The 25,100-nt window shown below is 48.3% G+C and overlaps 12 protein-coding genes across 12 annotated transcripts; 6 read left to right on the plus strand and 6 right to left on the minus strand.

Moving 5' to 3' along the window:
• Nucleotides 1-769: 769 nt before the first annotated feature.
• N7447_000212 (NAD(P)/FAD-dependent oxidoreductase) lies at nt 770-2,130 on the plus strand (the record flags this gene model as incomplete). Its single annotated transcript, XM_057224488.1, has 2 exons — nt 770-1,230; nt 1,281-2,130. The coding sequence occupies 2 exons, from the start codon at nt 770-772 to the stop codon at nt 2,128-2,130; spliced, it is 1,311 nt and encodes a 436-aa protein (XP_057088504.1).
• A 466-nt stretch (nt 2,131-2,596) lies between these two features.
• N7447_000213 (uncharacterized protein) lies at nt 2,597-3,002 on the plus strand (the record flags this gene model as incomplete). Its single annotated transcript, XM_057224489.1, has 3 exons — nt 2,597-2,663; nt 2,795-2,877; nt 2,970-3,002. 3 exons carry the CDS (start codon nt 2,597-2,599, stop codon nt 3,000-3,002), a joined length of 183 nt encoding a protein of 60 aa, XP_057088505.1.
• Nucleotides 3,003-3,502: 500 nt separating this feature from the next.
• On the plus strand, nt 3,503-4,193 carry N7447_000214 (zinc finger CCCH domain-containing RNA-binding protein; the record flags this gene model as incomplete). Its single annotated transcript, XM_057224490.1, has 2 exons — nt 3,503-3,803; nt 3,865-4,193. 2 exons carry the CDS (start codon nt 3,503-3,505, stop codon nt 4,191-4,193), a joined length of 630 nt encoding a protein of 209 aa, XP_057088506.1.
• A 542-nt stretch (nt 4,194-4,735) lies between these two features.
• N7447_000215 (uncharacterized protein) lies at nt 4,736-5,065 on the plus strand (the record flags this gene model as incomplete). Its single annotated transcript, XM_057224491.1, has 1 exon — nt 4,736-5,065. One exon carries the CDS (start codon nt 4,736-4,738, stop codon nt 5,063-5,065), a length of 330 nt encoding a protein of 109 aa, XP_057088507.1.
• A 616-nt stretch (nt 5,066-5,681) lies between these two features.
• Nucleotides 5,682-6,830, plus strand: N7447_000216 (non-structural maintenance of chromosomes element 1 family protein; the record flags this gene model as incomplete). Its single annotated transcript, XM_057224492.1, has 3 exons — nt 5,682-5,793; nt 5,862-6,472; nt 6,528-6,830. The coding sequence occupies 3 exons, from the start codon at nt 5,682-5,684 to the stop codon at nt 6,828-6,830; spliced, it is 1,026 nt and encodes a 341-aa protein (XP_057088508.1).
• Nucleotides 6,831-7,947: 1,117 nt separating this feature from the next.
• Nucleotides 7,948-11,401, plus strand: treA (alpha,alpha-trehalase treA; the record flags this gene model as incomplete). The annotated part of the gene is made up of 4 exons (XM_057224493.1): nt 7,948-8,052; nt 8,107-9,819; nt 9,870-10,157; nt 10,208-11,401. 4 exons carry the CDS (start codon nt 7,948-7,950, stop codon nt 11,399-11,401), a joined length of 3,300 nt encoding a protein of 1,099 aa, XP_057088509.1.
• A 281-nt stretch (nt 11,402-11,682) lies between these two features.
• cat1 (catalase catB) lies at nt 11,683-14,148 on the minus strand (the record flags this gene model as incomplete). Its single annotated transcript, XM_057224494.1, has 6 exons — nt 11,683-12,599; nt 12,656-12,830; nt 12,884-13,048; nt 13,098-13,513; nt 13,566-13,791; nt 13,852-14,148. The coding sequence occupies 6 exons, from the start codon at nt 14,146-14,148 to the stop codon at nt 11,683-11,685; spliced, it is 2,196 nt and encodes a 731-aa protein (XP_057088510.1).
• Nucleotides 14,149-15,645: 1,497 nt separating this feature from the next.
• N7447_000219 (uncharacterized protein) lies at nt 15,646-16,317 on the minus strand (the record flags this gene model as incomplete). Its single annotated transcript, XM_057224495.1, has 2 exons — nt 15,646-15,857; nt 15,924-16,317. 2 exons carry the CDS (start codon nt 16,315-16,317, stop codon nt 15,646-15,648), a joined length of 606 nt encoding a protein of 201 aa, XP_057088511.1.
• A 265-nt stretch (nt 16,318-16,582) lies between these two features.
• N7447_000220 (cupin domain-containing protein) lies at nt 16,583-17,722 on the minus strand (the record flags this gene model as incomplete). The annotated part of the gene is made up of 2 exons (XM_057224496.1): nt 16,583-17,219; nt 17,268-17,722. The coding sequence occupies 2 exons, from the start codon at nt 17,720-17,722 to the stop codon at nt 16,583-16,585; spliced, it is 1,092 nt and encodes a 363-aa protein (XP_057088512.1).
• Nucleotides 17,723-18,515: 793 nt separating this feature from the next.
• Nucleotides 18,516-20,447, minus strand: N7447_000221 (calcium:cation antiporter; the record flags this gene model as incomplete). Its single annotated transcript, XM_057224497.1, has 6 exons — nt 18,516-18,546; nt 18,602-19,452; nt 19,507-19,702; nt 19,766-19,768; nt 19,831-20,236; nt 20,300-20,447. 6 exons carry the CDS (start codon nt 20,445-20,447, stop codon nt 18,516-18,518), a joined length of 1,635 nt encoding a protein of 544 aa, XP_057088513.1.
• A 1,382-nt stretch (nt 20,448-21,829) lies between these two features.
• Nucleotides 21,830-22,960, minus strand: N7447_000222 (SDR family oxidoreductase; the record flags this gene model as incomplete). The annotated part of the gene is made up of 3 exons (XM_057224498.1): nt 21,830-22,597; nt 22,656-22,893; nt 22,941-22,960. The coding sequence occupies 3 exons, from the start codon at nt 22,958-22,960 to the stop codon at nt 21,830-21,832; spliced, it is 1,026 nt and encodes a 341-aa protein (XP_057088514.1).
• A 313-nt stretch (nt 22,961-23,273) lies between these two features.
• Nucleotides 23,274-24,943, minus strand: N7447_000223 (putative aromatic-L-amino-acid decarboxylase; the record flags this gene model as incomplete). The annotated part of the gene is made up of 3 exons (XM_057224499.1): nt 23,274-23,832; nt 23,894-24,824; nt 24,895-24,943. The coding sequence occupies 3 exons, from the start codon at nt 24,941-24,943 to the stop codon at nt 23,274-23,276; spliced, it is 1,539 nt and encodes a 512-aa protein (XP_057088515.1).
• Between the last annotated feature and the right edge of the window lie 157 nt (nt 24,944-25,100).

A 25,100-nucleotide genomic window follows, 5' to 3' on the forward strand; every position in this document is an offset into this window, starting at 1 on the left:
ACTAATACCAATAGTTGATATTAACTAATTACCAGTATGGTAGCTCACACTTTGAGTATTTAATTTATTGTATGCAGTTGTACCGTATTTAACATTGGCATTAGTGTCCCTTTGGCCAGGCGTGGTAAGGTAATCTCGGAAAGTTTCCCGCGGGGCTCCCGGGCCCAGGTGAAGACGTCATGTATACCTTGTATTATACATATAGTATATGGAATAGAACCCTTAGGGATATATTTGAGCTATAGTACAATGTTTGAATTCGTCGCTTGATTTGCAATATAAAAATAAGCGATTGAAGGGGTCATCTTCATCGTGGTTCCTCAATAGCGCTCGGACTGTGATCTCGAAATCACATTAACCTTAAAGCATAAATCTATACTTCAAGACACCGGTTATCAGATGGAAAATCTATCAATATATATTATGAAGCCGTACTCCGTACGGAGTACATATTGAGAAAGTCGTAACCGATTTCAGAGAAGCGATCCGAGAGATCCACTTTCGATAGGAATACTTGAACGATCGCCTAAAAGAGTCAACTTTTGCGATCAGCCCTTCCCCTACTGTGCCAAGCCATGGAATTCCTCCCCGCTATGCCATCCCACCACTGGTACATATTCCCGGCCCGGTGTTAAGGTAACCGGAAAGGAAAATCATAGATTGCCGAGGAACATAAGCTTGAACGGTCCCGCCTGCAAACAACAATTGCTACCAACGTTTCATTCCGACAATCTACGTTGATAAGCGTTTGAAATTCTACACAGCCAGCATGTCGACTGTCATCCTTGGAGGAGGCATCATTGGAGCCTCAATTGGGTACTACCTATCTGCCAACCAGCCAGAAGGCGAGATTCACATCGTTGAACAATCCCCAGAGCTATTCACCGCAGCTTCGGGATATGCCGCGGGTTTCCTAGCCAGGGATTGGTTCGAGCCATCTCTTGCGCCTCTTGGTGCTATGTCCTTCGACTTGCACCATGAGCTCGCCACAGCGCAAGGTGGGGAGAAAAGGTGGGGATTTATGAAAGGAACAGCATTCAATCTGGATACTGTTGCTCAACGCAAGCGCGGCGGTCCCCGCGGTGACGATTGGTTGCGAACGGGCACTAGTAGAGCAGAAACCGCGGCTGGATCCGAGGATACCACTCCGGTTGAATTTCCGGAATGGTTGACTATGCAGAAAGAGGGAATCCTGGAGAAAATCAGCCAGGGGGAAACCGTGGCTCAAGCGTGAGTATAAAATTCAATTGTTTCGGGGATGATTTGCTGACTGTGTTCAGAGATCCATTACGGTTGAGCCAATTCCTCATCGATGGTGCTGTCTCCCGAGGCGTTAAGCTTCATAATCCAGCCCAGGCCACGGAAGTGGTCAAGGATGGAAACGGCACCATTACTGGCGTCAAAGTCATGTCTTTGGATTCCAAGATGGAGTCAATCATCCCGTGTACGAACCTTGTTCTGAGTATGGGGCCGTGGACACCACAGGTTCTCAGAGATCTGTTCCCCTCCTCTCAGGTATCATTTGATATATCGCCGTTGGCTGGCTATTCACTGGTTGTTCGATCCCCTCGGTATACAATGGAGCACGAGAGGAATGTTTACCGTGGAAGCAGCCATGCTGTATTCACCACACACCCTCCGTCCTGCGGGTTTAGCCCCGAGATCTTCCTCAGAGAAGGCGGAGAGATTTATATCGCTGGTCTCAATAACCCCGCGATGAAGCTTCCATCTTGTTCTGCGGATACCGACCGGCTTTTTGATCCCTCCGAGATGAAAAAGCTCAAGGATGTTGCAGTTCGTTTAATGGGAGGTCTTCCCAAGGATACAAAGGAGGCTACCGATGAGGTGGCCAACACAGATGACTTGGAGGTTATTCGTGAAGGGCTGTGCTTCCGCCCAGTGGGAAATACCGGTGTTCCCACAATCGGAAGAGTTGGAGATTACTCTTTGGGAGGAGTAAAAGCAAGCCCGAAGGGAGGCGTCTTCATAGCTGCTGGGCACGGTGCGTGGGGAATCTCTTTGAGCTTGGGAACTGGAAAGGTTGTTTCTGAGATGATCAAAAAGCAAAAGCTTTCAGTGGATGTGAGCGGATTGGCTGTCCAAGAAAAAGTTCCTAGTTCCAAGCTGTGAGCATTATTTACAATAGAAAAGAGCTATAGACATATTTTCCCTAAGGTCAGCAAAACAAAATCACAACATCGTAACCACGTACTTCTCCTTTAATCTCATGGATGTCATACCGTTCGAGATTCACGCTGAGACCCTCGAACTCTTTCCTCAACTTTGATATGGAAGCCATCCCATTTCTCTGCCCCTCAACACCACTGAGAGTTTCCTTTAGCTAAAATGGGAACTACGTCCGCGCACGAACAGGCGTGCCTATTTATGAAGGACAAGTCAATTTTGACTATACTTTGGGATTCTTAGAGTCTTCGGATCATTAACTTTGACAACAATGGTTCCACAGACAAGCTCCAGAGCCTTACGACCTAAGACTCAACTACCTTCCTCCCTTTTTATTTTTATTTTTTACAGATATGTTGACCTATCTTGTCAATATTATTTTGATTTAGGCTATCTTTCGCTGTCTAGGTTCATGTTTTCCACTGTCTCTTACTACGTGCTTCTGTTCTTTGTTATCACCTCGTTTGACAGACACAAAGGTAAGTCTACGATTGAGTCTTATCACCTCTTAATCTAACTTATATTAGCAAATATTCAGCTCACACTGTCCGGCCTAAGAACGAGAACAAACCAGAGATCTCTAATTGACCTCCATTCCAAACCAATTTAGCCCCGGTTCTGTACCTAGTACCAGCAAGCCTGAACGAAAACATTACAGAACACGTCAGACGGACCCTGCAGCCAGACGACTGGGTCAGACTTGAGAGATATGGAATATAGACAAGGAAAAGACACCTACATTTGGGTAAGTGAAGGAGACTTCATTTACAAAAATACACTAACAGGTTCCTAAGGAGAGCTCTACAAAGCGGACGTAGCCTGGTAGCTTAGTAGAATGCATCTTCAACATTATCAAGTTATTTTTCAAGCCTTTAGGCCTTTTTCATACTTCCTAGTGCTACAGCTAATAGAATAAAAATATCTAGCCGTGAAATATACAATATATGCGGTGAAAAAAGGTGCAGAATAGCTTTGCTACATAGATGCATGTAGGTATGTATAGTGAGACCTTCAAAGTATTGAACCGCATTTTGTACCCTCATTGTATATGAGGGTACAAAATGCCGCTCAATACGTTAAGAGGTTCCACTGTATATCGGAGAATAGATAATCCGACCGGGCAGCTCCCCAGGTTTAGTCATCAATTATTCGCGCCACTCGAGCTCTCCAGAAACTTCAGGCATCCGATATCACCCAGCTTTTAAAGCAACTTTGCCCTCCTTCCATTTGTGCCCGTGTTCTCCTGCGAACCGACCCTCTCATCTCACCCTTCCTCAAATCCTTCCCAGCCAAAATCAGAGCTTGACAGTAAGCAACCATGGCCAACTACCTTGCATCCATCTTCGGTACCGAGCAGGACAAGGTCAATTGTTCCTTCTATTACAAAATTGGCGCATGTCGACACGGTGATCGCTGCTCTCGCAAGCATGTCAAGCCTTCGTACTCGCAAACCATTCTCATGCCGAACATGTATCAGAACCCGGCCTACGACCCAAAGAACAAGATGAACCCCAGCCAGATGCAGAACCACTTCGACGCCTTCTACGAGGACGTATGGTGTGAGCTGTGCAAGTACGGCGAGATCGAAGAGTTGGTTATCTGCGACAACAACAACGACCGTAAGTAATGTTCTCTTTGTAATGTCCGACTCTTTACTAACATCTGGTCTCGCGACAATAGATCTCATTGGCAACGTCTACGGCCGATTCAAATACGAAGAAGATGCGCAGGCGGCATGTGATGCGTTAAACTCCCGTTGGTACGCAGCGCGACCTATATACTGCGAGTTATCACCCGTCACGGATTTCCGAGAAGCCTGTTGTCGTCTCAATAGCGGTGAAGGGTGTGTACGAGGGGGCTTCTGCAATTTCATTCACCGCAAAGATCCTTCACCCGAGCTTGACCGCGAACTCCGACTCAGCACCAAGAAGTGGCTCAAGGAGCGTGGCAGAGATCCTCGCAGTGCCAGCCGAAGCCCTAGCCCTGAGCCCGCCCGGCGGAGATACTAGTGGTGTACCACCGCCCTTGACTTTCTTTCTCATTGTTGTTTCAATACATTTGATCCTTTGGCGTTCGGCGATATCAGTCGGTGGTTCGATTCCACTTTCCTTTGCGCAGCGGCGCATCTAGGGCATGGGGTCTCGGTCTTTACCTTTGTTGATTGGCATTTGCAGTTATGATATCAGACTTGCGCGAACAATAAAACTTACAGCTAGACTGCATGTACAAATCTTGCTCAGTAATTTCCATTGTGTATTTTAGTTGAAGCCGAATCTAGTACGTTGACCAGCACCCACCGAGTAATATCGGCCAAAGAAGCTGATTCAAAGGCACAGCATTGAAACACCGCATTCTAGCACTGAATTCACAAGTCATTGTCTGACAATTGCAATTCCCTTATTCCTAATTACTAATACTTTCACAAAAGCTTATCATGGAAGTAAAGTACATCGCAAACATCGAATAATAATTCCATGGATTGTACATACCCGATACGTCTGTTTTTGGTACACCACGCTATTACACACAATGGTGCTTCCATAATCTGGCGATGGTAGCTTCGCAACGAAGAGGCTGGACTTTTGGAACAGACTTTGATAGCACCTTCCTTAAATCATCCAATCCAACTTGCTGGCGCGACTTCCTCTTCCAAAGTAAGAAGATGCCACAGGCTCTAATAGCACCGGCGCCTACAACGTCGCTAACAACACCGCCCGCAATTGTACCAGGAGAGGTCGACAAGCCGGAACTGTCAGAACTGGATTCGATTGACTTTGCAGTGCTCATTCCCGCAGCCATAGATCTCTTGGAAGTCCCTACTAGCCCAGATCCCACGCTGATGCTAGCTATGATGATCTCGACAGCATATTTAGGGCTATAGTGTCCAAGTCATTAGAAACACGATCATATGTACCACGTAGTTTAATCATAGTTAGGGTCTTATACTCTAGAAAAAGAGTCCTGATTCAATGTATCTCAAGCTTCATGGAGGTAGGAACACACAGAGTCAGCTGGCGCAGTTTCACTTTGGTCCGTAGGTTTGTATAATCATGCTGTTAGCCCTACATAAGTGACAGAAGCTTCCAATATCGGAGTATATGCTCGAACTGTATTATAGATATACCTATATAGCTAAGTTGGACGATACTACATAGGGCTGTTCAAGGGTGGATGTCCGAGGCATCAACTTATTGTTGAGATGCCTGATAATTCAAACATCCTTTTTCCTGGATCTTTACCCAGTCTGTCTAGGAATAGAAACCGAGTTTCCTACATAGTTTTCTCTTCGTTTTTTCGAAGGTTGATAGAAATAGAATGCCTCAGGAATCAACAAATTTACTAAGCTTCCTTATCGGCAGTTCTTATCTTTCTTTCATCTACAGCCACGCGAGCGCGTCGAATCGCGTCAAAGCCAGAGCTTCGTTGGCACAAAGGACCTCGAACTCAATGATATTGCGAACTCCGAAACCCCCAGACCAGAAGTTATCGTAGCAAATATGCCCGAATACGACGACAGCAATCGTGCTTTTCTCCAGGCGTTCATGGCACGCTCGTCCATGACCTTTGAAGATGCGCAGCCCATTCTAGCTGCGATATTAACAATATCTGGTACTTGACTCCTGTTTAATCCACATTTCGGGCTGGCGGTAGTTGCTTACTTTGAAATTATCGAGCAGAGGGGCGAACAGTGGAACCTGAGGAGGTCGGGGAAGACCAATTCTCCGACTTTATCTCGGCCGCCAACACCGCCGTGTCACCATTCGACCTCGAAATCAGAAGCTCACTGCCACAAGTCCTCCAACCGGCCCAGCCAGATGGCTCAACAATACCACCCAAGCGAGTGTATGCGCTTGTAAATACTACGAGCGATGCTTTGACACAACTCGCGACCACTTATTCTCCAGACGAGATTGCATTTCTCAAGCGCTTGCTTGACTACATGTTTGTCACAAATAATACACGAGTGTGCGAAGGAATGGTGGCTTCGCAGATGCAAGCCGTTCAACTACATAAGGCTCCATCTAGCGAACGGCAATCTACGAGCAACGATTCAACACAGACCCAGACCGCAGCGGTACAGTCATTGCGCATGACCCAGGCAGAAACCATGATTATCCACTTGATTGAAGAGGGCTGGCTGCAGAAGAGCCGGAAGGGCTACCTCAGCCTCACACCACGAGCGCTGATGGAGTTGCGGGGCTGGTTGATCTTGACGTATAACGACGTCGATGACCGACCCATAGAGCGGATCAAGTTTTGTGCTGCCTGTAAAGATATCATCACTGTGGTAAGTATACTTAATCCCTAGTGAGTATGAAACAGACCTGACCGAGACACTTTAGGGCCAACGCTGCGAGGACCATGGATGCAATGGTCGGCTCCATGACCATTGCATGCGCAACTTCTTCCGCATGCAACAAACAGAGAAATGCCCCGTGTGTAAAAAGGACTGGCCCGGTGATAGATTCGTGGGTGAGAGAGCGCTCACTGTGCACTCCAGGCCAAGCAACGCCGTCCCAGAACAGAGGGAGTCCTCGCCTGCTGCGCCTAGTGCCCTTGGCGAAATTTCCGAGGACGAGAACGACGAGGACGACGACGACGACGACGACGACGACGACGAAGAAGAAGAGGAAGAACAAACTTGAGAATCACCGGCGTGGCAGATAAGACCCGTCATGAGTCCAAACCCGTTTGACCAAGCGTTAGTTACGACGCGAGAGTTCGCACCATGGACACGCCCATGTGAATAGCAATGAATGAATGACCACGGAAAATATCGAGCGAGAATTGCTGTCAGCTTGCTTGAGATGACATCCAAAACGATTGACTCGCGCTTCAACCCCATTCCTGCGCTTTTTTGACAAGGCTCAGCCTTCTATTTTGTTCCAAAATGTAGATACTGGAAATCATGTGCAGAGAAGGGTTGATCCGCTGGGGACCGGGCACAAGTATGATCTGAGATGACCTATGAAATGAAGTCAAATAACTTAAGCACATATTAATACCTAGGTATATTCAAGCTATCACCTAAAATGGAGAAGATGTGAGTCAAAAGATTATACATAGAAAAGCCTCTTGCACCAAGTATGCTTTTGTTTCCGCATTTTTTTGCCGTCTGCTCATTGTGTTTGATAAATAGACACCTGAGGCATCGATATATCCCACCACACTTGGACTTCAACCTTTGATCCTTTGAACCATCATCTCTTCTGAAGTTCCAATAATAATCACTCTAATACTCTGATCTACCCTCTCACTGAATCCCCAAACGTGATTTTTTTCGGACAATTTACTAAATGTAACCCCCAACTTCCCCACAAAATCCCCCTCGCACCCTGTGCCGATGACGATCTGGGACGAGCCGGTCTTAACCCGGGCAGGTCTTGGCCGTGAAGCCGATGGAGACCAAGCTTTCGGTCTTCCTAACCAATACAAGCCAATAATACTTCATATATACTGTCATGTTTGTGGCTGCCCCCCCCGCATTTCCCGGTTCTCTGGGGGTCCGGTTGCAGGACACCCGGTTTACATAGTGTAAGCCTCGTACGACATTTTCCCCCCTTGGCTGATGCCAGGCCTCCACATATGACTAGAACTCGTATAATCAACTGAGAACCAACTGTATTTCCCCACATTTTGCCGTTCATAGCTATTCTGAGCGATTTTGAAATTATTGTGTCTGGATCATCTCATTTGTTGCTGAGTTAGGAAAGCGCCCTGAAATCTTCATCTTTCCTTAAAACTCGCCTTCCTCCCTTCCCCATGTATAGTGCCGGTCGCTTCTTCTCATTCAACTTGATTTTAGGTGATTTATTCGAGAATTTGATCTGGTTGGCGAAGTGGTGTAACTGCGACATGCAGTTCAAGGTTGGTAGTTTTGTACCTTTGTTGCGTTTTTCAATCGTCTGACATTCTACTTAGTCCTTCACGTGCGCGGTATTACCGCTACTTCTGAATCTTGTCAGCGGCTCTCCTGAAAGTCGTATCACAAGATGCCTGAGAGAACACACAGGCTCTAACTCGACAACGAACTTCAGCAAAAATGTGTACCAGACCGGCTTTGATGGCGTGACCTGGGACGAAGACAAGTGGCTTCTGAGCACAACCAACTTGGAACAGGGTCGCTTTCAATCTCGGGGATCCGTGGCGAACGGATATTTGGGTATTAATGTTGCTAGTGCTGGTCCTTTCTTTGAGATTGATAGTCCCGATGACACCAACGGCTGGCCACTTTTTTCTAGGCGCCAGACCTTTGCAACAGTCAGTGGGTTCTTTGATTCTCAGCCTACTACAAATGGCAGCAACTTTCCCTGGTTGTCCCAGTATGGAGATGACAGTGTGATCAGTGGTGTTCCCCACTGGGCGGGAATCATCTTGGATCTTGGTGATGATACCTATTTGGATGCAAAGGTCGACAACAAGACCGTCTCCAATTTCCGAACCACATACGACTTCAAAGCGGGCATCTTGGTCTGGTCTTACAAATGGACGCCTCGTGGCAAGAAGGGATCGTACCAGATTACCTATCGACTTCTCGCTCACAAGCTGTACGTCAATCAGGCCGTAGTCGAAATGGAGATTATCCCGACCATGGGGTTGGATGCGACCATCGTTAATGTCATCGATGGAGCTTCTGCGGTGCGCACCGACTTTGTGGAGACTGGCGAAGACAATGGTGCAATCTTCTCGGCAGTACGGCCGAATGGTATTCCTAATGTCACAGCTTATGTCTACACAAACCTCACTGGGTCACCAAATGTGGACCTCTCTTCGCGCAAGATTGTGTCCGACAAGCCATATGTTCACTCTAACAAATCGTCCATTGCGCAATCCGTGGATGTGAAATTCAAGCCTGGTCAGGTAGTTCGCGTCATCAAATATGTCGGAGCTGCCTCTACAGATGCCTTTGCGGATCCGAAACAAACAGCCAAGGAGGCTGCTTTCGCCGCGATGAGCAATGGCTACACCAACTCTCTTCGAGCCCACATCGTCGAATGGGAAAATGTTATGCCTGAAGCTTCGGTTGACCACTACGCCTTCCCCAATGGGACATTGCCTGCCGATAGCCACATCATTGATTCTGCAGTAATCTCCGTGGCCAACACTTACTACTTGCTACAGAATACTGTTGGCAAGAATGGAGTCAAGGAAGCCGCGGGAGCACCAGTAAATGTGGACAGTATCTCAGTTGGTGGCTTAACCTCTGACTCCTATGGTGGCCAAGTCTTCTGGGATTCAGATGTATGGATGCAGCCTGGTCTTGTTGCCTCTCATCCAGAGGCATCCGAGCGCTTCACAAATTTCCGTGTGGCCAAGTACGCCCAAGCACAAGAGAATATCAAGACTGCTTTCACTGGCTCTCAGAACCAGACACGTTTCAGTCCATCAGCTGCAATCTTCCCCTGGACCAGTGGCCGTTTTGGTAACTGTACTGCCACTGGTGCTTGCTGGGACTACCAGTATCACCTGAACGGAGACATCGGAATTTCCTTGGTTAACCAATGGGTTACAAGTGGCAATACAAAACTATTCAAAGAAGAACATTTCCCGATCTACGATTCGGCGGCTACTCTATATGCGGACCTGATGGTTCGAAACGGGTCTTATTGGACATTGACCAACATGACCGACCCTGTAAGTTTGGCGCCCTATGTATCTCAGCATCCAAAACTAACCTAAAGTAGGATGAGTATGCCAACCACGTTGATGCAGGTGGCTACACAATGCCGCTCATGGCCGAGACCCTCCGACAAGCCAACGCTTTCCGTCAGCAATTTGGACTCGAAGAAAACGCCACCTGGGATCAAATGGCCGACAATGTATTGGTGCTTCGTGAAAACGAGGTGACTTTGGAGTTTACCACCATGAATGGAAGCGCTGTGGTCAAGCAAGCTGATGTGGTCATGGTCACGTATCCCCTGGGCTATACTGCCAACTACACCAGCCAAAATTCACTGAATGATCTGGACTACGTGAGTATTGACTACCGAGAAAAGGAAACGCCAAAACTAACTAGACCTAGTACGCAGGCAAACAGTCTCCTGATGGCCCTGCCATGACCTGGGCTATCTTTTCTGTCGTTGCAAATGAAATGGCGCCTTCTGGCTGCTCATCATATACATATGCGCAGTACTCGTACAAGCCTTATACCCGCGCGCCGTTCTTCCAACTGTCGGAGCAGATGGTGGATGACGCTACCATCAATGGAGGCACGCACCCGGCGTATCCATTTCTGACTGGTCACGGCGGTTCTAATCAGGTTGCCATCTATGGTTATCTTGGATTGCGACTCCTAGCAGATGATATCCTTCACGTGGATCCGAATTTGCCTCCTCAGATTCCATACCTGAAGTATCGTACCTTCTACTGGCGGGGGTGGCCCATCTCGGCGTGGTCAAACCACACACACACGACTATCAGCCATGCCACCGGGACCGCCCCACTGGAAACTGCTGACCAGCGATTCGCGAACAAAACAATCACCATTCACTCTGGCCCAGAAGTCAATGCCATCATTTATCATCTCCCTCTCAAGGGCTCTGTTGTCATTCCTAACCGACAGAGTGGATCGGAGAACACTGTGGCAGGTAATCTGGTACAGTGCCAGGCTGTTTCCTCTTCGGATGCATTTGAACCTGGCCAATTCCCTATTTCCGCAGTAGACGGCGCAGCCTCGACAAAATGGCAGCCCTCATTGGCAGCCAAGGTGAACTCTGTGACAGTCTCCTTAGAAGACGAGGCCGGTGCTATGGTATCAGGCTTCTACTTTGATTGGGCGCATGCACCCCCAGTCAATGCCACAGTGATATTCCACAACAAGACACTGGAAGATCCTGCGATGGCACTTTCCGCCCCGGCCGCAGACTACAAAGTTGTCCACAGCCTGACAAACATCATTCAATCGAATCCATACGACTCTGAGACCACAAACCTCGATATCATTGCTATCCCTACCGGAAACACAACAAATGTGACTTTATCATCTCCCGTACCAGCAGCACGCTATGCGTCTCTTCTTATTGTGGGAAACCAAGCACTTGATTCTGCTGATGTGGAGGCCAAGAATGGAACTGGCGCGACTGTTGCCGAGTGGACTATTCTCGGACAGGAAAAGACTCGCGCTCCTTCGGGCACCAAACCTGTCAATAGGAAGATGAAATTGCGTGCTGCAGCAGCCCTATCGGATAGGGATGCCGTTATGCGGCGGCGTAGGTAGATTTCTTTTCTAGCTTTAGAGGGTGATGGACTTGCTCTAGCTCTAGAGTTCCCCTAGATTTTCCCCAAAGAATTCAGCGAAAAGACTCTTGTAAATAGTCTTCATTCCTACTTCATTCTTCTACTGGCACTTTCTCAATACAAATTTATTGAGTGCAGCCTACAAATAGAATGTGCTCCTAAGTGTAAAGTTCGAGTTATAAATTGTGACAAGTTAAACAAAACCAAACCTATTTAAATTTGATATATCCATACATACAGCCATAACATAACGGATATCCGCTATTCATCAATCGCAAACCGATCCAAGAACTTAAAGGTTCGAAGTCCCTCCTTGATATCCTTGGCAAAGGCATCCCCAGCGCTGGAAGCAGTATACACACCCTCACGGTCCTCAGAAACGAGCCCGGACTTTAAAGCAGCAGAGCCCTTACCCAACGCACCAACAGTCTTCCCGAACCGGAAAGCATCGATCAGAATATCCAAAGGCCGACCAGCGGGATACAAAGACGACGCGCCGGAAGCCTTGCTGGGTACGCTAGTGAAAGACTTGGATCCAAACAGACCTTCCGCTCCGTCTGCAACAACAATAGCATCAAACTGCACCGCATCAGATGCCGAATAAGTCTGGTCAACATCCTCCGCCATTCTCTCAGCAACAACAACGACATCAACGCCCGCAGACGAAAGAGCAGATTGCAACTTCGCGCCTTGCGCAATAGAAGCGGGACTATCAACAGACGCAAGAAGTCCAACCTTCAACCCATCCAATTTGGCGAGTTTCTGTCCAAAGGCACCGATATGCGCGGTCGTATTGTCGTGGTAGAAAGAGTCATCTGGCTTCGGCGCATCAACGCCAATGGCCTTCGCGACGCGCGTGGCAAGGTCATTGCTGATGCGGTTTAGTTGGATGATTACGTTGTTGCGGACGACGTTGCTCTTGACGTTGGAGGTCTCGAATCGCATTGCGTCGACGACGAATTGCTTCTCGGCTGCTACGAGCGAGTTCCAGAATAGTCGTGGCTGAGACCAGACGTCTTCGAAGGTTGAGCTGACGGTGCGTTGGAGCTTGCCGCTTGCTTTGCGATCTGGGGCTGTGAAGAAGCCCTTGCCGACGGTTTGGTTGGCTTGTTTTGGGGAGCCCTTGTTTTCCGTGTTGGGGGAGTAGGCGTTGGGGTTTAGGGGGATGAACATTTGGCCTGGGATTGTTAGAAAGGGGGCCTGGAGTGGGGTTGGGATCGTGGTAGGTACGTACCTGCTCCGTCGCGGTTGTTGTTGTGAATTGGTGCGCGGGGACGGTTGATGGGGAGCTGCTCGAAATTGGGACCGCCGTGGCGGTTGAGTTGGGTGTCTAGGTAGGAGAAGAGACGGCCTTGGAGGAGGGGGTCTTCGGTGAAGTCGACGCCGCGGACGATATGACCCGGTTGGAACTAATAAATTAGTATTATTCGTGAGTAATGATGGGTCAAGGGTCGAGATGTACCATGACTTGCTCTGTTTCAGCGAAGTAGTTCAAAGGGTTTCGGTTCAGTTGCATCTTGCCGAGCTTCGTGACAGGAACGAGTTCTTCCGGCACAATCTTGGTGGGATCCAAAAGATCGAATCCAAATCGAAGCTGGTCCTCTTCCTCCATGATTTGAACACCGAGCTAAGGAATAATTAGTAATAATTGCGACGAAGATGCGGTTATTACATACCTCCCATTCGGGGAAACGTCCAGCTTCAATAGATTCGAAAAGATCCTGACGCATAAAGTCCGCATTTTTACCAGCGGTCTGCTGCGCTTCCTCCCACACAAAGCTAGCCTTGCCCTGCAATCCCTTCCAGTGGAATTTGACAAGCTTAGTCTTTCCATCGTCGGTAACCAGACGGAAGGTGTGCACACCAAATCCATCAACGTGACGGAACGAACGAGGAATACCGTGGCCAGCCATTGCCCAAAGAAGGGTGTGAAGTGCACTAGGCTGCTGACTGAAGAAGTCCCAAGCCGAGTCGTGCGCGGTAGCAGCTTGGGGGATCTCGTTGTCGCCGCGAGGCTTGACGGCGTGAATGAGATCGGGGAACAGGATGGCATCCTGGATAAAGAAAACCGGGACATTGTTTCCAACAATATCTAGATCCAAATCAGTTGTGATTTTTGTTTATCAGAAAGGGGTCCGCCGCACCAAAGTTTCCTTCATCAGTATAGAAGCGAGTCGCAAAGCCATGAACGTCTCGCGCGGTATCTGCACTTCCACGACTACCAGCAACCGTGGAGAAGCGCGTAAACATCGGGGTTTGTTTGCCCTTGGCAGAAAGGAAAGATGCGGCAGTTATGTTGGACCAGTCGCCGTAGGAGGTGAAAGTTCCGTGGGCGCCGGCGCCTCGAGCGTGAACGGCGCGTTCCGGTACCTTGAAAAAAAAAAAACATATATGAGCTTTAGAACTTCAATTAAAATGCAGAAAACATACTCGTTCATGATCGAAGCGTTGGATCTTCTGACGGAAAATGAAATCCTCGAGCAGGGTCGCTCCACGCTCTCCTGCGCTGAGACTGTTTTGATCCTCAATCGGGCCGCCAACGTCAGAGGTCAGATAGACGTCTTGGTCCTTGAGGTAGAATTGGGAGAGAAATTCTTCAGTGTTGGCAGCAGCATCTCCGTCACCTCGGCGCTCGATGTGGGGATTGTCGCCGGCCTCACCAGTCATATAAGGACAGGCAGCATTGGCAATGCTAGCAAGGCCCGTAACGAGGGCAAGCACGTGCATTGCGACAGTTAAATGATATAACTTTTGATAAAAAGCTCAACTTGAATTAAATTGCGCAAGATTCAAACATCAAAAGATGAAAGATCCGGGGCTCACTTTATACTCCGGTTAAAATCCGATTCCGAGCAGGGAATTAAACCCACCTAGTAGACTTTATGCAGAAAGCCAATGGGAAGCTTCATAAGAATGGGATGACGCATAATCCAGGTACGGTTTATCAGGCATGGGTTGGCCATTCTCCAACCAGGAGCCGGTTGATTATTTCAGCACAACGGCCGAGACCAACAGTGTGATGCGATCGAATCATCTTTCACATATAGTGGGGCAGTTGTTGACCGTCTCCACGAGCCAAGGAGAAGAACAGAGAGACAATATGCATGCTTTGCTCCGAAATGACCGCTAGCTCGCCTCCATGGGAATACTGGCGTATTGGGCCCATATGCAGGGTATCGGCATCGGGTCATCATTTCCCCCGCTAGCTAGAAAACAGACTAAAGGATGTAAGCTGATTATTGAAAAACTGAGTCGGATTTGAATCGGAATCTTCGGATGAACCTCAAGTAAACAAAAAGTACGTAAAGGGATAGTGCAGGGGGGATGTCTTGGCGTTGATTAAGCGTCAGAGGCGACATTGGTCGAGGCCACGATGCTTGGTAATTGGCGAGTTACATCCGTGCAAAAGCCACTTAACGTCTGTTTGGACTTGATGCAGGGGATCTTCACCCTAGCGTCAGGGAATCATGTCTCATGTTGGATTAATTTCCTGTAACACTGGATGTCCGAGTACTCCATACTCAGTATAATTGTATGTTGTAATCTCGAAATTGGGGTCCTGGAAAATCAACAGGGATTAGGCTGCGGTGCTGATTATCAAGGCCAACTTCTGCACTTGATCCCTGCCGACGCACATCTCTACCATTTTAAGAACTTATCCACAATTCAGTGGGATCATCCGTGATAGGCCGTTTGTGTTGATAGCCAAGAATCTTGCATCCTCCGGGGCGACACGACAGAGTTAATTTTAGCTATCGGCAGCCTGCCCATGAGATATATTGCCCATGTGCCGTTCACTGACCGGCTATTGCTGGATTCGCGGGGATGAGCCGAGGTGCTTGAGGGGAAAATACCTTAGGCCCCTTGGAAGGAGATGAAAATCGTCCTTTGTCATCTTGGCAACTGCGATCTTTGCGTAAAGATTATGGATAGAGCTATTTTTAATGTGATACATGTATGATAGAGCTTTCGGCCGGTGAGTACGGAGTACGGAGTATGCCCGTAATGGTGAGGGGCCGAGAGATCTTTTGTTTTCGAATCCAGCAGAGCCATCACGCTGTTCAGTGAATGGAAGAATCATATCGTCATTGGATCCACCGCGCAAACAGGAAATATAGAGCTATGTTTGCAATAAGTCGTCAATGTTTCATTTTGACTACTCCTGTGTATAATTCAAAACAGTCGCAACTCCATGGGGTATACTCGGCCGATGACATAGCAGATCTATCCTCGAGCCATCGGGGCCACATCACTTGGTCCAGCGGGGTCACTGCGATCGACAAACCCATGTTTCGCATACAGCGGGACACCGGCCTTACTAGCATCGATATATGCTCCAACGCTCTCACGGTCCGCAATTTCACACCCCCAGCGAACAAGCATAGAGCCGGCCCCGCGACAGCGGTAGTCGGGATGCGTACCGAGCATATCAAGGTCTATCCAGGGCGTCAACAAAGGCACAGTCACACAACAGGTTGCCGCTAGTTGAAAAGCAGACTTACAGTAATGCTTCCGATCGCCCATCACACGCTTGCGCTCTTTCTCCAGCCCCCCAAAGAAAACATCGCAATCTTGACGAGGCATGTCTCCGTGCCAAGGCGGGAACCTAGCCCCGCGCTCGTTGGGCATGGCCAAGTCCCATTTCGCGTATGCGACTATCCGTGGGTGCCCTTGCGCATCTTTGGTATCGGGGTCAATGATTTTGACATATTTTTGATATGGCTTTGTGAGCATGTCGATGTGGTTGGCTTTAGTGAACCATTCGCGTGTCCCTGGCGTATCTGGAAATAGCTTGCGCATGCCGGGATCGCTGAACACGGTGAACCATAGCTCGGTAATGGCGGGGAGATCTTTAAGAGTTGCAAGCTCTAAGACTAGAGGGTTTGGGGTAGACATTTTGGCCTTCTTTTTGAGTTGGTTGTTGTCGAGGGGTAATCTTGGGTGTATGCAGTGGGGTCGACTGTAGGGAAAGCCGCTAGGTCAAGGCTGGGTTTATGATATTCCTATTGGAAGCGTGAGTCAGACGCAATGTACTGAAATGCAGGGATCAGAAGGGAATCTTCTCTTAATCATCTTACATGCAGGTCTGCATTTTATCAACCTTTCAATTATAAGCATAGCACATAAACAAAGGAGGCGCTACCCCTGTAGTAAGTATCACTTAGTATCTCGGGAAAGTAGCAAATTTCCACTTCTTCCCACCCCTGATCAACTGCGAATCCACACCATTGCTACCGCTGCTAACATACAGCACTTTGGTGAAGGCCACCTCGGTATAATACTTGAAAGCCACACCAACCGGGATGAAAGCCACATCGCCGGTGTACAAGGCCGCCACAGGGTAATCTCCAATCTGAATCATGAGCACGCCCTCCACAACCTCAAAAGCAGCAGCTCCAAGCAATATATATGTGGGCGTATTCGTCTTGGTCTGGCGACTGAGCGAGATGGTCGAAAGAGTGTAGTTGGCATCCTGGGACTGCTTAGTGACCAGAGGCTGGATGACCTGGTACCCATACTTGGAGCTCAGGTACTTGGGACCGTATCCATTCGCAACAAAGTATGGCTTGCCAGAGCCACGGAGAGCATCATCACCAGCGTGCCACTTCGAGTCATCAGGAGCGCTGCCGTTGACCAGATCGCGACGGGGCTCGAAGTCAAGCTGGGCGTAGACGTCGAACTTCTGCAAAGCAGGCATCATACCGGGGTCGGGTGACGAAGTGCCATTGGAAACAGCGGGAACAAAAGGGGTATCGGTGGCCGAGGTATAATTGGTTCCAATGGCATAGAAGAGTTCCCTTCTCAGGTTAGTCAAGTTTGAGCGAATTTGGTACACGCAAATTTACTCAAAGCCGCCAGGAACAATGATGCCAACCATTTCGGTGTCAGGGTCTAGAATCTGGAAGGTGTGGGTCGTGTTCCTAGGGACCGACCCATAGTCACCCGCTGTCAACAGGCGAGCTTGTTGCTCCTTTTTGCCCTTCTGCGCCCAGAGCTGGAACCGGCCCTTCAAATTGAAGAAATTCTCAGAATGCTTCTGGTGCATGTGCGGGAACACACCCAGTGCTCCGCTGGATGGGGCGTTGGTGCTCATCAGAGTGAACGCATTATCTGAAGAAGGGCCAGTCACTGTGAAGCGGTACAGCTGATCCCCAACGGTGACGGCATGCGAGTTTGCGTAATGCGGAATGACATAGGGTCGTGGGGAAGAGGGCGCATTTTGGAGATAGAGCTCCTCCAAGGTAGCGGACTGGACGAAGCTGCCGAATGAGGCAAGCAGAAGCAGCGAAGATGTCAACATTCTGATCTCAAATTAAACACGTGGGTCTGAATTTGAAGTAATTTCTGTGTCCAGGAACTTGCATGGGCGCTCAATATGTTTCTTTCTCCACCCTGGACTGGATTCGAAGGCTTAAATGCAGAACCCCTCATGTCGGATGAAGGCTCGGCAAATACGTATGGTCGATTTATCCGGGCCCGTATTCAAGGAATATCGAAGCAGCATATCTGGGTGTATATCATAAGATGCTGTATTGGGTTAAATGAGCTCGATATCCACCGCGGAGATTATATTTGCGGACGTCACATCTTGTTCCCATAGAAGTCCTATTGTAAGTTATCAACCGGGCCAGTCGCCGATTCGAGACAATGACAATTTAACCGGAATCATATGGAAACACGGGGTAAATTGGAAAGTTCTCTCCGTGGACTCTCATATATTGCTGTGTTTCGAATTAGCTTGGCGGCAGTCGTGCGACATTTTCGACGATCTAAAACGACCTAAGCTTGAGGGACCTAGAGCAGCTGTCATTCAGGCAGAAGCAAGAAAATGTTCCATAAGCTGATATCTACTTCCCGAATGGCGTCTCTTGTTTAATGGGTGGCTTCGGCTGGGATTTCCTGGACATGAAGGCGATCAATCCAGGGAAATTGAGGTGAAATGAATTTTGATATCGGTTTTATGGTTATATCTACAATTCCTATTTACATTGAATTTAAAAAAAGGATCGATGGACATACGGCAAGAATCAGCAAGCCCAGGTTTAAACAGATCGTCCTACCGTCCATGGATTAGCACTCTTGAGACACGCGTCTCAAATGAGCGGTAGCAAGTATGCGCCAACACTATATGGAGAATGTTAGCAATTGCATCTTCAAGGAATAGACAGAGTACACATACGAAATAGCCGCAAAGCAGGCACATAGGATAGCCCCCTCCATATAATTGGTCTTTCCTTTGAGGACGATAAAATCGACCATAATAACAGCCCCAATTAGTGTGACCATCTCGAACTTGTCAAAATGCAAGGTCATGGGCTTGTCAAGAGCCCAGCCAATAAGAACCATTGCAGGTGAAACCAAGAGACCGATTTGAATGGCTGATCCAAGAGAAACACTGATGGCAAGATCCATCTGGTTTTTCGAGGCCACAACAATCGCAGTGACGTTTTCGGCAACATTTCCGGCGATGGGAATGATGATTAAGCCGACGAATGATTCCCCAAGGACGCCCTGTTCATTGAGTGTTGAGAAGCTCGAGGCAAAGAATTCGGCGCATATAGCGATGAGAATTGTTGATAGGGCGAGAAGTGTTACGGATATCATTCGGCTAGACGTTTTAGCGTAACGTTCACAGGAACATCCGAGAATGTCTCCGATGGGTTCCGTTTGTCTGTGGAGGCTGGTTCTTCCTTCGGATAGACCGTTGTGAAACAGTGGCATTGCTGATGCCGTCTGTGCATCGACTGAACATGATCGTGATCGCACCTCTTGCATCTCTAGATGGGGAAGTTGTCTGCTCGTTGCATTTGCGAGTTCGGTGGGATGCGATTCGAGGTCGGTATATTCATGATCATCGGTTGGCGGTGGTACTTGAAGCCGCGTAGAGAGGAACAAGTGAGCGTGTGATTTGAACTGGAAGAAGAGGTATAAGAAGTATGTGCCGAGGAGGATGATGGACACCCCCCTGCTGAAGGATAATGACATATGATCAGCAGAGGATACGCTCTTCACGCTGCCATAGAAAGCGCTCTAGGTTCAATATTAGCATCCAATGCAATTAGGATACTTGAGACATCGCCTTACTGGAATCATAAGGCAAGATATTGTGAGATTGAGAAGTCCCACAAATGAGTGTGTGAGATCGGTGTTATACGTCACATCACTCTTAGAAATACAGCCTGCGATGATCGCAGACCCGAGAACGAGCAGGAGGTTCACAAGGATGGAGCCAAGGAGTGATGATTGGACTACTTTGATGTTGTTTTTCAACAAAGCAGTGCTATAGAAGATTAGTTTCCACTCAGCCTCAAGGCTGTCAACTTGGTGCTTTATGCGAACTTACACGCTATACGATATAGTTAGTATATATTGATTGGAAACTATGGTACTTCCAAGGTTGGGACTCACAAAATGATAAGCTCCGCTAGATTTCCTATGGTGATGTTGAGGAGAGCGCCAGCGGTCTCACCCAAATCCATAGAGATCCTCTCAGTGGCTTCTGTGAGAGTGATCGACAGCGGCACAATAGCAAGGAGGTTCCAGATGAATATTACAAGCGCAGGGCTTTTGGTTTCGGAGATAACGATTGACGATGCGGCGAATGCACCTGAGAAGATGATCCTGGGACTGAGAATCTGTCTAGTCTGTTGTCTGAATATGGATATCGCATTGCAGGGTCTGCCGTGGTGGGGCCAACCAGACAAGCCTTCGTCATCGGGAGTCGGTGCTTTGTCTTTTCGAAGAAAGTTTTTCACTTTATGGAAGATGTCGTTGTTGTCTGAGCCTGAGTTCGCAGAGGCCAGCTCGGCTTGTCCTTGATAACGATAAGAAGTTAATATCAGCCTTGGCCAGAGGAATTAGAGAGTACAGGACTCACTGCTCATTTCATATTGACAAGGATAGGAACCACTTGACCTAGAGTCGGATTCGAAGGAAGTATTCAGGGCGGCATGCTCGTCACTTGTTGAGCTTTCAGCGAAAGGATTGATGTTATTATCGTTGGAACCATGCACTGTGGTCATCATGAAAAAAAAAGGCCCTCAAAAGAAACGATCGAAACCACTATATAAATGCCAAAATTGAGGGCAGACTGGCCATCTGAATCTGAAAACGAGAGTTTGTAAAATGAGCGTGTTGCATTGGGGTTGCGGGAATTGATTATCGACACGCGAGATGATGCACAACCCCTTTTTCTTAGTGGCACACCTGTTTAAACCAGTTTCGAGTTAGCGCCTCTTGGCTAACCATGTAATTCGATATAATCTTCCCCTTATACAGCGCATAGTGGGTTATGTGGGGGCCATACGCCGCCTACTGACCGCCTACCGTAGATACACTAGTGCCCTCTCCGATCAGCGGAATATTGAAGAAAATAGACCTATCTCAAGATTTGTCCCCAATGAAGTAAATGTATAGAAATGACGATAAATCATATGATTCCATTGCTTTTTTTCTTCAATATTGATTGTGAATTGGACAGAAGAAATTTGATAAAAAATTATGCTATTTTAAGACCGGCAGTACCGGCAGTACTGGCAGAATAAAAAGGGCGGTGTTGGACCCCTGCGAAGAGCCCCACTTTATGTTAGATATGCAGTCACGTGGAAGTGGGGGCTAACGGTGCTAATCCCAAAATAGCTTAAGGTGGTGCCGCAAATAAAAAGGGGTGCGGATATCAATCATTTTTCAACATAACCAATCCGAAGCTATTATATCTAGGCTACAAGAACAAATTCAGCCATCTTCTACCCCCACTAGGGAATCCAATCACGACGTGAGTGATGGAGGGGAATAATGACGGAAAATGCGTGTGGAGAAAACAAGGCTGGAAGCCAGTTGATGATCTATCTCTAGCGGACATTGGATGCAATAATCCCCGCAGAGATTGGCGGGCTGGCAACCTTGGAATACGATTACGCGTGGAAAAGGGGCTCAGCCCTTCAGGGCTGCCCCCGGGGCCATATTTGATGACATAAAACATAAAACTGGGGCTTCCGAAAAGGGTCGCCAAGACTTACCTCAGAATAGGTATCTTTCGATGTGTACGTTTTCAGTCGGCGGCAGAGATAAATCCATTGATAAAACTAAGCTGCCGAGAGAGATTACAAAAATTGGCACGAGATTATCACACCATCTTGAATTTGACGTCACGAGCCCTCATACAATATTCATCCGGGTTTGAGTAAATTCAAGTAAACAACTATTTATGTTTGCTAGTTTTGTACACCAGTCGCTCTAAGAATTCAAACATGACAATATAACAGGCCAGCCAGATTAAACGACAGTCAGATGATTGTTTGTCTAGAAAAAAAGACTACATGTACTTAACTACCCCGTCGAATCACCACTACGCTAAATGGTATCCATTGATATGACTATATGACCTGCCGGTATATACCTAGGTACATTACACTGTGAGCTTTCGAATTTGTCCAACGAGATCGATCACAGTCTCCTTGAAGGGCCGATATTTCACCCCCAACTCCCGAGCTACAGTATCGCCATCGATCCCGTAAGAGCCAATCGGCTTCTCACCCATCTTATAATTCGTGGTCACAGTCTCCTTCGCCCAGTCGAACTCATCGCGAATGATATCCGCAGCATATTCGTACGAAAACGGCTCCGGCGAAGCAGCCACAAATCTCTTTCCACCAGCCTCGGGCGTAAGCAAAGCCTGAACATGCACCTCAGCGAGGTCGCGAGCATCAATCCAACCGGGAACCCGCGTTATAGGAAGTGGATCTGCACCTGAGGCCACACTCCAGAGGACCATGTTTGACTCGTTGAGCTGCTGCACCGTCGGTACGGGGTGCACGACTGGGCCGAAAACCATAGGAGGACAAAGAGTCACCAGGTCAAATTTGGTTTTGTGCTCCTTGACAAACTCCCATGCTGCAATTTCGGCGAACTTCTTTGAGCCACGGTACGCGGTGACAGAGTCGGATTTCGGATCGATTGCCTCCTCGTATGTCAGTGGGTTCCAGTTCGCGGCAGTATAAGTGAATCCTGGTTCCGGAGTGCTGCCTGGGTTCACCACTGAGGCGAAGGAGGATGTCATGACAAGGCGCTGGACCTTTGATCCTGGCTTGGCGGAGGCGGAAAGAATTGACTTGACTCCGTTGATGGCGGGCAAGATCAACTCCTGCTCGTTGTTGGTGGTGTCATAGAAGAAGGGCTGTGACAGATGTTAGCACTTTTAGGCAGTCATAAACAAAGAATTGTGAGTTGCCTACGCTCGCTACATGGATGACTGCGTCAATGTCGTCCATCACGGAATCGAAAACACCAATCTGAGTGAAGTCTTCCACAACGACAAAATCAAGCTTTGAGGCGTACTGCGGACGTGCAGCCTTCATCTGATCTCCCTTCTGCTTTGATCTTGTCGAACCTCGGACTGAGAATCCACGAGAAAGGAGGTTGTCGACGACATGGGCGCCGATAAATCCTGTGGCGCCAGTGACGAGGACATACCTGTGATGTTCAGTACTGATCGCACAGTAAAGAGTATACCAACTTACGAGGGCTTTTGGGAAGACATTTTTATTAGGTATAGGTGTCTAATCGAAGGGGTAGGATGAATGACGACAAATTTTATCCAGGAATGAAGTTGTTATAGTAGTGCCCACCCCGCGTGGGGGGAAATCCGAATCTGCCTCGGGGTTGGTGCTCAACGCGAGATTGATATCCACAATTGCTGTTAGTGTGGGGGAAAAAGATAAGGCTGGAAATGTAGGTTGAACAGAGAGGATCTATGGGTCTTATTGATATAATTGATTGTTTATTTAGTCTAGATATGGATGTATAGGTGATATCAATCATCACGTATCTATATATCCCACATCACTTCCAATTCACTTCTTTTCCTGCAGGACCTCCTCCGTTGTACGGACGATAACATCAAAGGCATTGCGGATATACTTCTCTTCGGCCATAGTATTGGCACTCACCACCCGCATAACACAGACACCATCAACAACTGTAGAGGTCAAGAAGATCTCGCCTCGCTCGTTGACTAACTCAGAGATCTTCTTGGTCAGATCGTTAGAAACTTCATCTTTGGCCACACGACCAGATGGCCCGTGAGATATAGCCTGGGGGTTCTTGACGCGGAAGACGGTCAAGCCAAAGCCTGGCTTTGTGACCATCTCAAATATATCAGACCGATCGCGCACAAAGCCAGCAAAAAGATCACCAAGCCCGATCGTCTTGCGGATGTGCGCTTTCATGCCATTGAGACCATAGCTCCGGATCACGAACCAAATCTTTAGTGCACGGAATCTGCGGCCGAGAGAAATAGACCAGTTCCGGTAGTCAATTACGGTTCCCATATCAGAGTATGGGTTGCGCAGATATGTTGGTGTAATATCCAATGCGTTCGTCAGATCTAAGCGATTCCGGACAAAGAGGACGCTTAAGACTGTTAGACCAAAGATAGAAATTTGCCGACAGACCATTGGAGTGAATAGCTTACCTAGCATCGAAGTTGACCAGCAGCCATTTGTGTAGGTTCATGTTGAAGCTGTCAACACCCTCCGCAAAGTCCTTCGCAATATACTGCCACTCGTCGGCAACAAGCGACGCGCCAGCATAGGCAGCATCGATATGCACCCAGATACGCTGCCACGCCGGCTTTTCTTGCAGAACTGCCTTGAGCTCCGCAAATCGGTCCACACTGCAGGTATTCGTTGTACCAAAGGTCATAGTGAGATGGTACGGGGTAAGTCCGTCCTTATCGCACTTCTCAAGAACCTCACGGAGACGAGGTCCAGTCATTTCCATGTTATCCTCCAGCCGCGTGGTCACGCCGCGGAAGCGAGTACCCGCAACCAAAGCACCCTTAGCAGCGCTGCTGTGAGTTTGATCACTGGCAATAGCGACTAGCTTGGCTTGGACATCGAATTTGCGGTCCTCGTACCCTGGAGTACCCTCCTTCATGCCTTCGGCAAGCAGCAGCTCACGCACACGTCTCTCCCGTGCGGCGACAATAATAGTTGCAATAGCGTCACTCGCACTGTTCTGGATGACACCGCCACCGTGGGTCTCTGATGTACTGCGGAAACACTCGGGTAGTGCTAGAGCTTTCGCGACCCAATCCATAACAATGGTTTCCATCTCGGTGCAGGCAGGCGAGCACAACCAGTTGAAAGCAGGAGCGGTGAATGTGGCGGAGTACATCTCACCCAGAATGCTGGGGTATGTCACACAGGCAGGGTAGTATGCCATGAAATTTGGAGACTGCCAGTGGGTCAAGCCGGGTTTGATCTTGGTGTCGACATCTTCTTGGATTTGCGCCCACTCCTCTGGCTCATCAGGGGGGTTTTCTGGGATCAGAGGGCGAAGGTATCCGGGCTCGACAGCGGGCAGGACTCGGCGCTCGGGCACGCTGTCGAAGTACTTGACGACTGCACGAAAGTTTGGTTAGATTGAACACCATTGAGACTGACAATTTCACAGAGATAGGATGACGCGTACTATCATCAATGGCAGAGTGAGCCGCAGTCTTGAACTGGTCGCGATCCATACTGCACGTCAACTAGAGATCTGCGACGTGGGGTAATTTTTCTATGCAGCTGTGAGTGCGGCAATTGGTGGGACAGTACAATACAATATAGGGAAAAATATGTAGAACAATGGCACAAGTAGAATATGTGAGATTAGGGTCACAGCGAATGTTTCAA

Source organism: Penicillium robsamsonii, assembly GCF_028829455.1.
Source record: "Penicillium robsamsonii strain IBT 29466 chromosome Unknown utg000001l_segment0_segment0, whole genome shotgun sequence".
NCBI lineage: Eukaryota > Fungi > Ascomycota > Eurotiomycetes > Eurotiales > Aspergillaceae > Penicillium > Penicillium robsamsonii.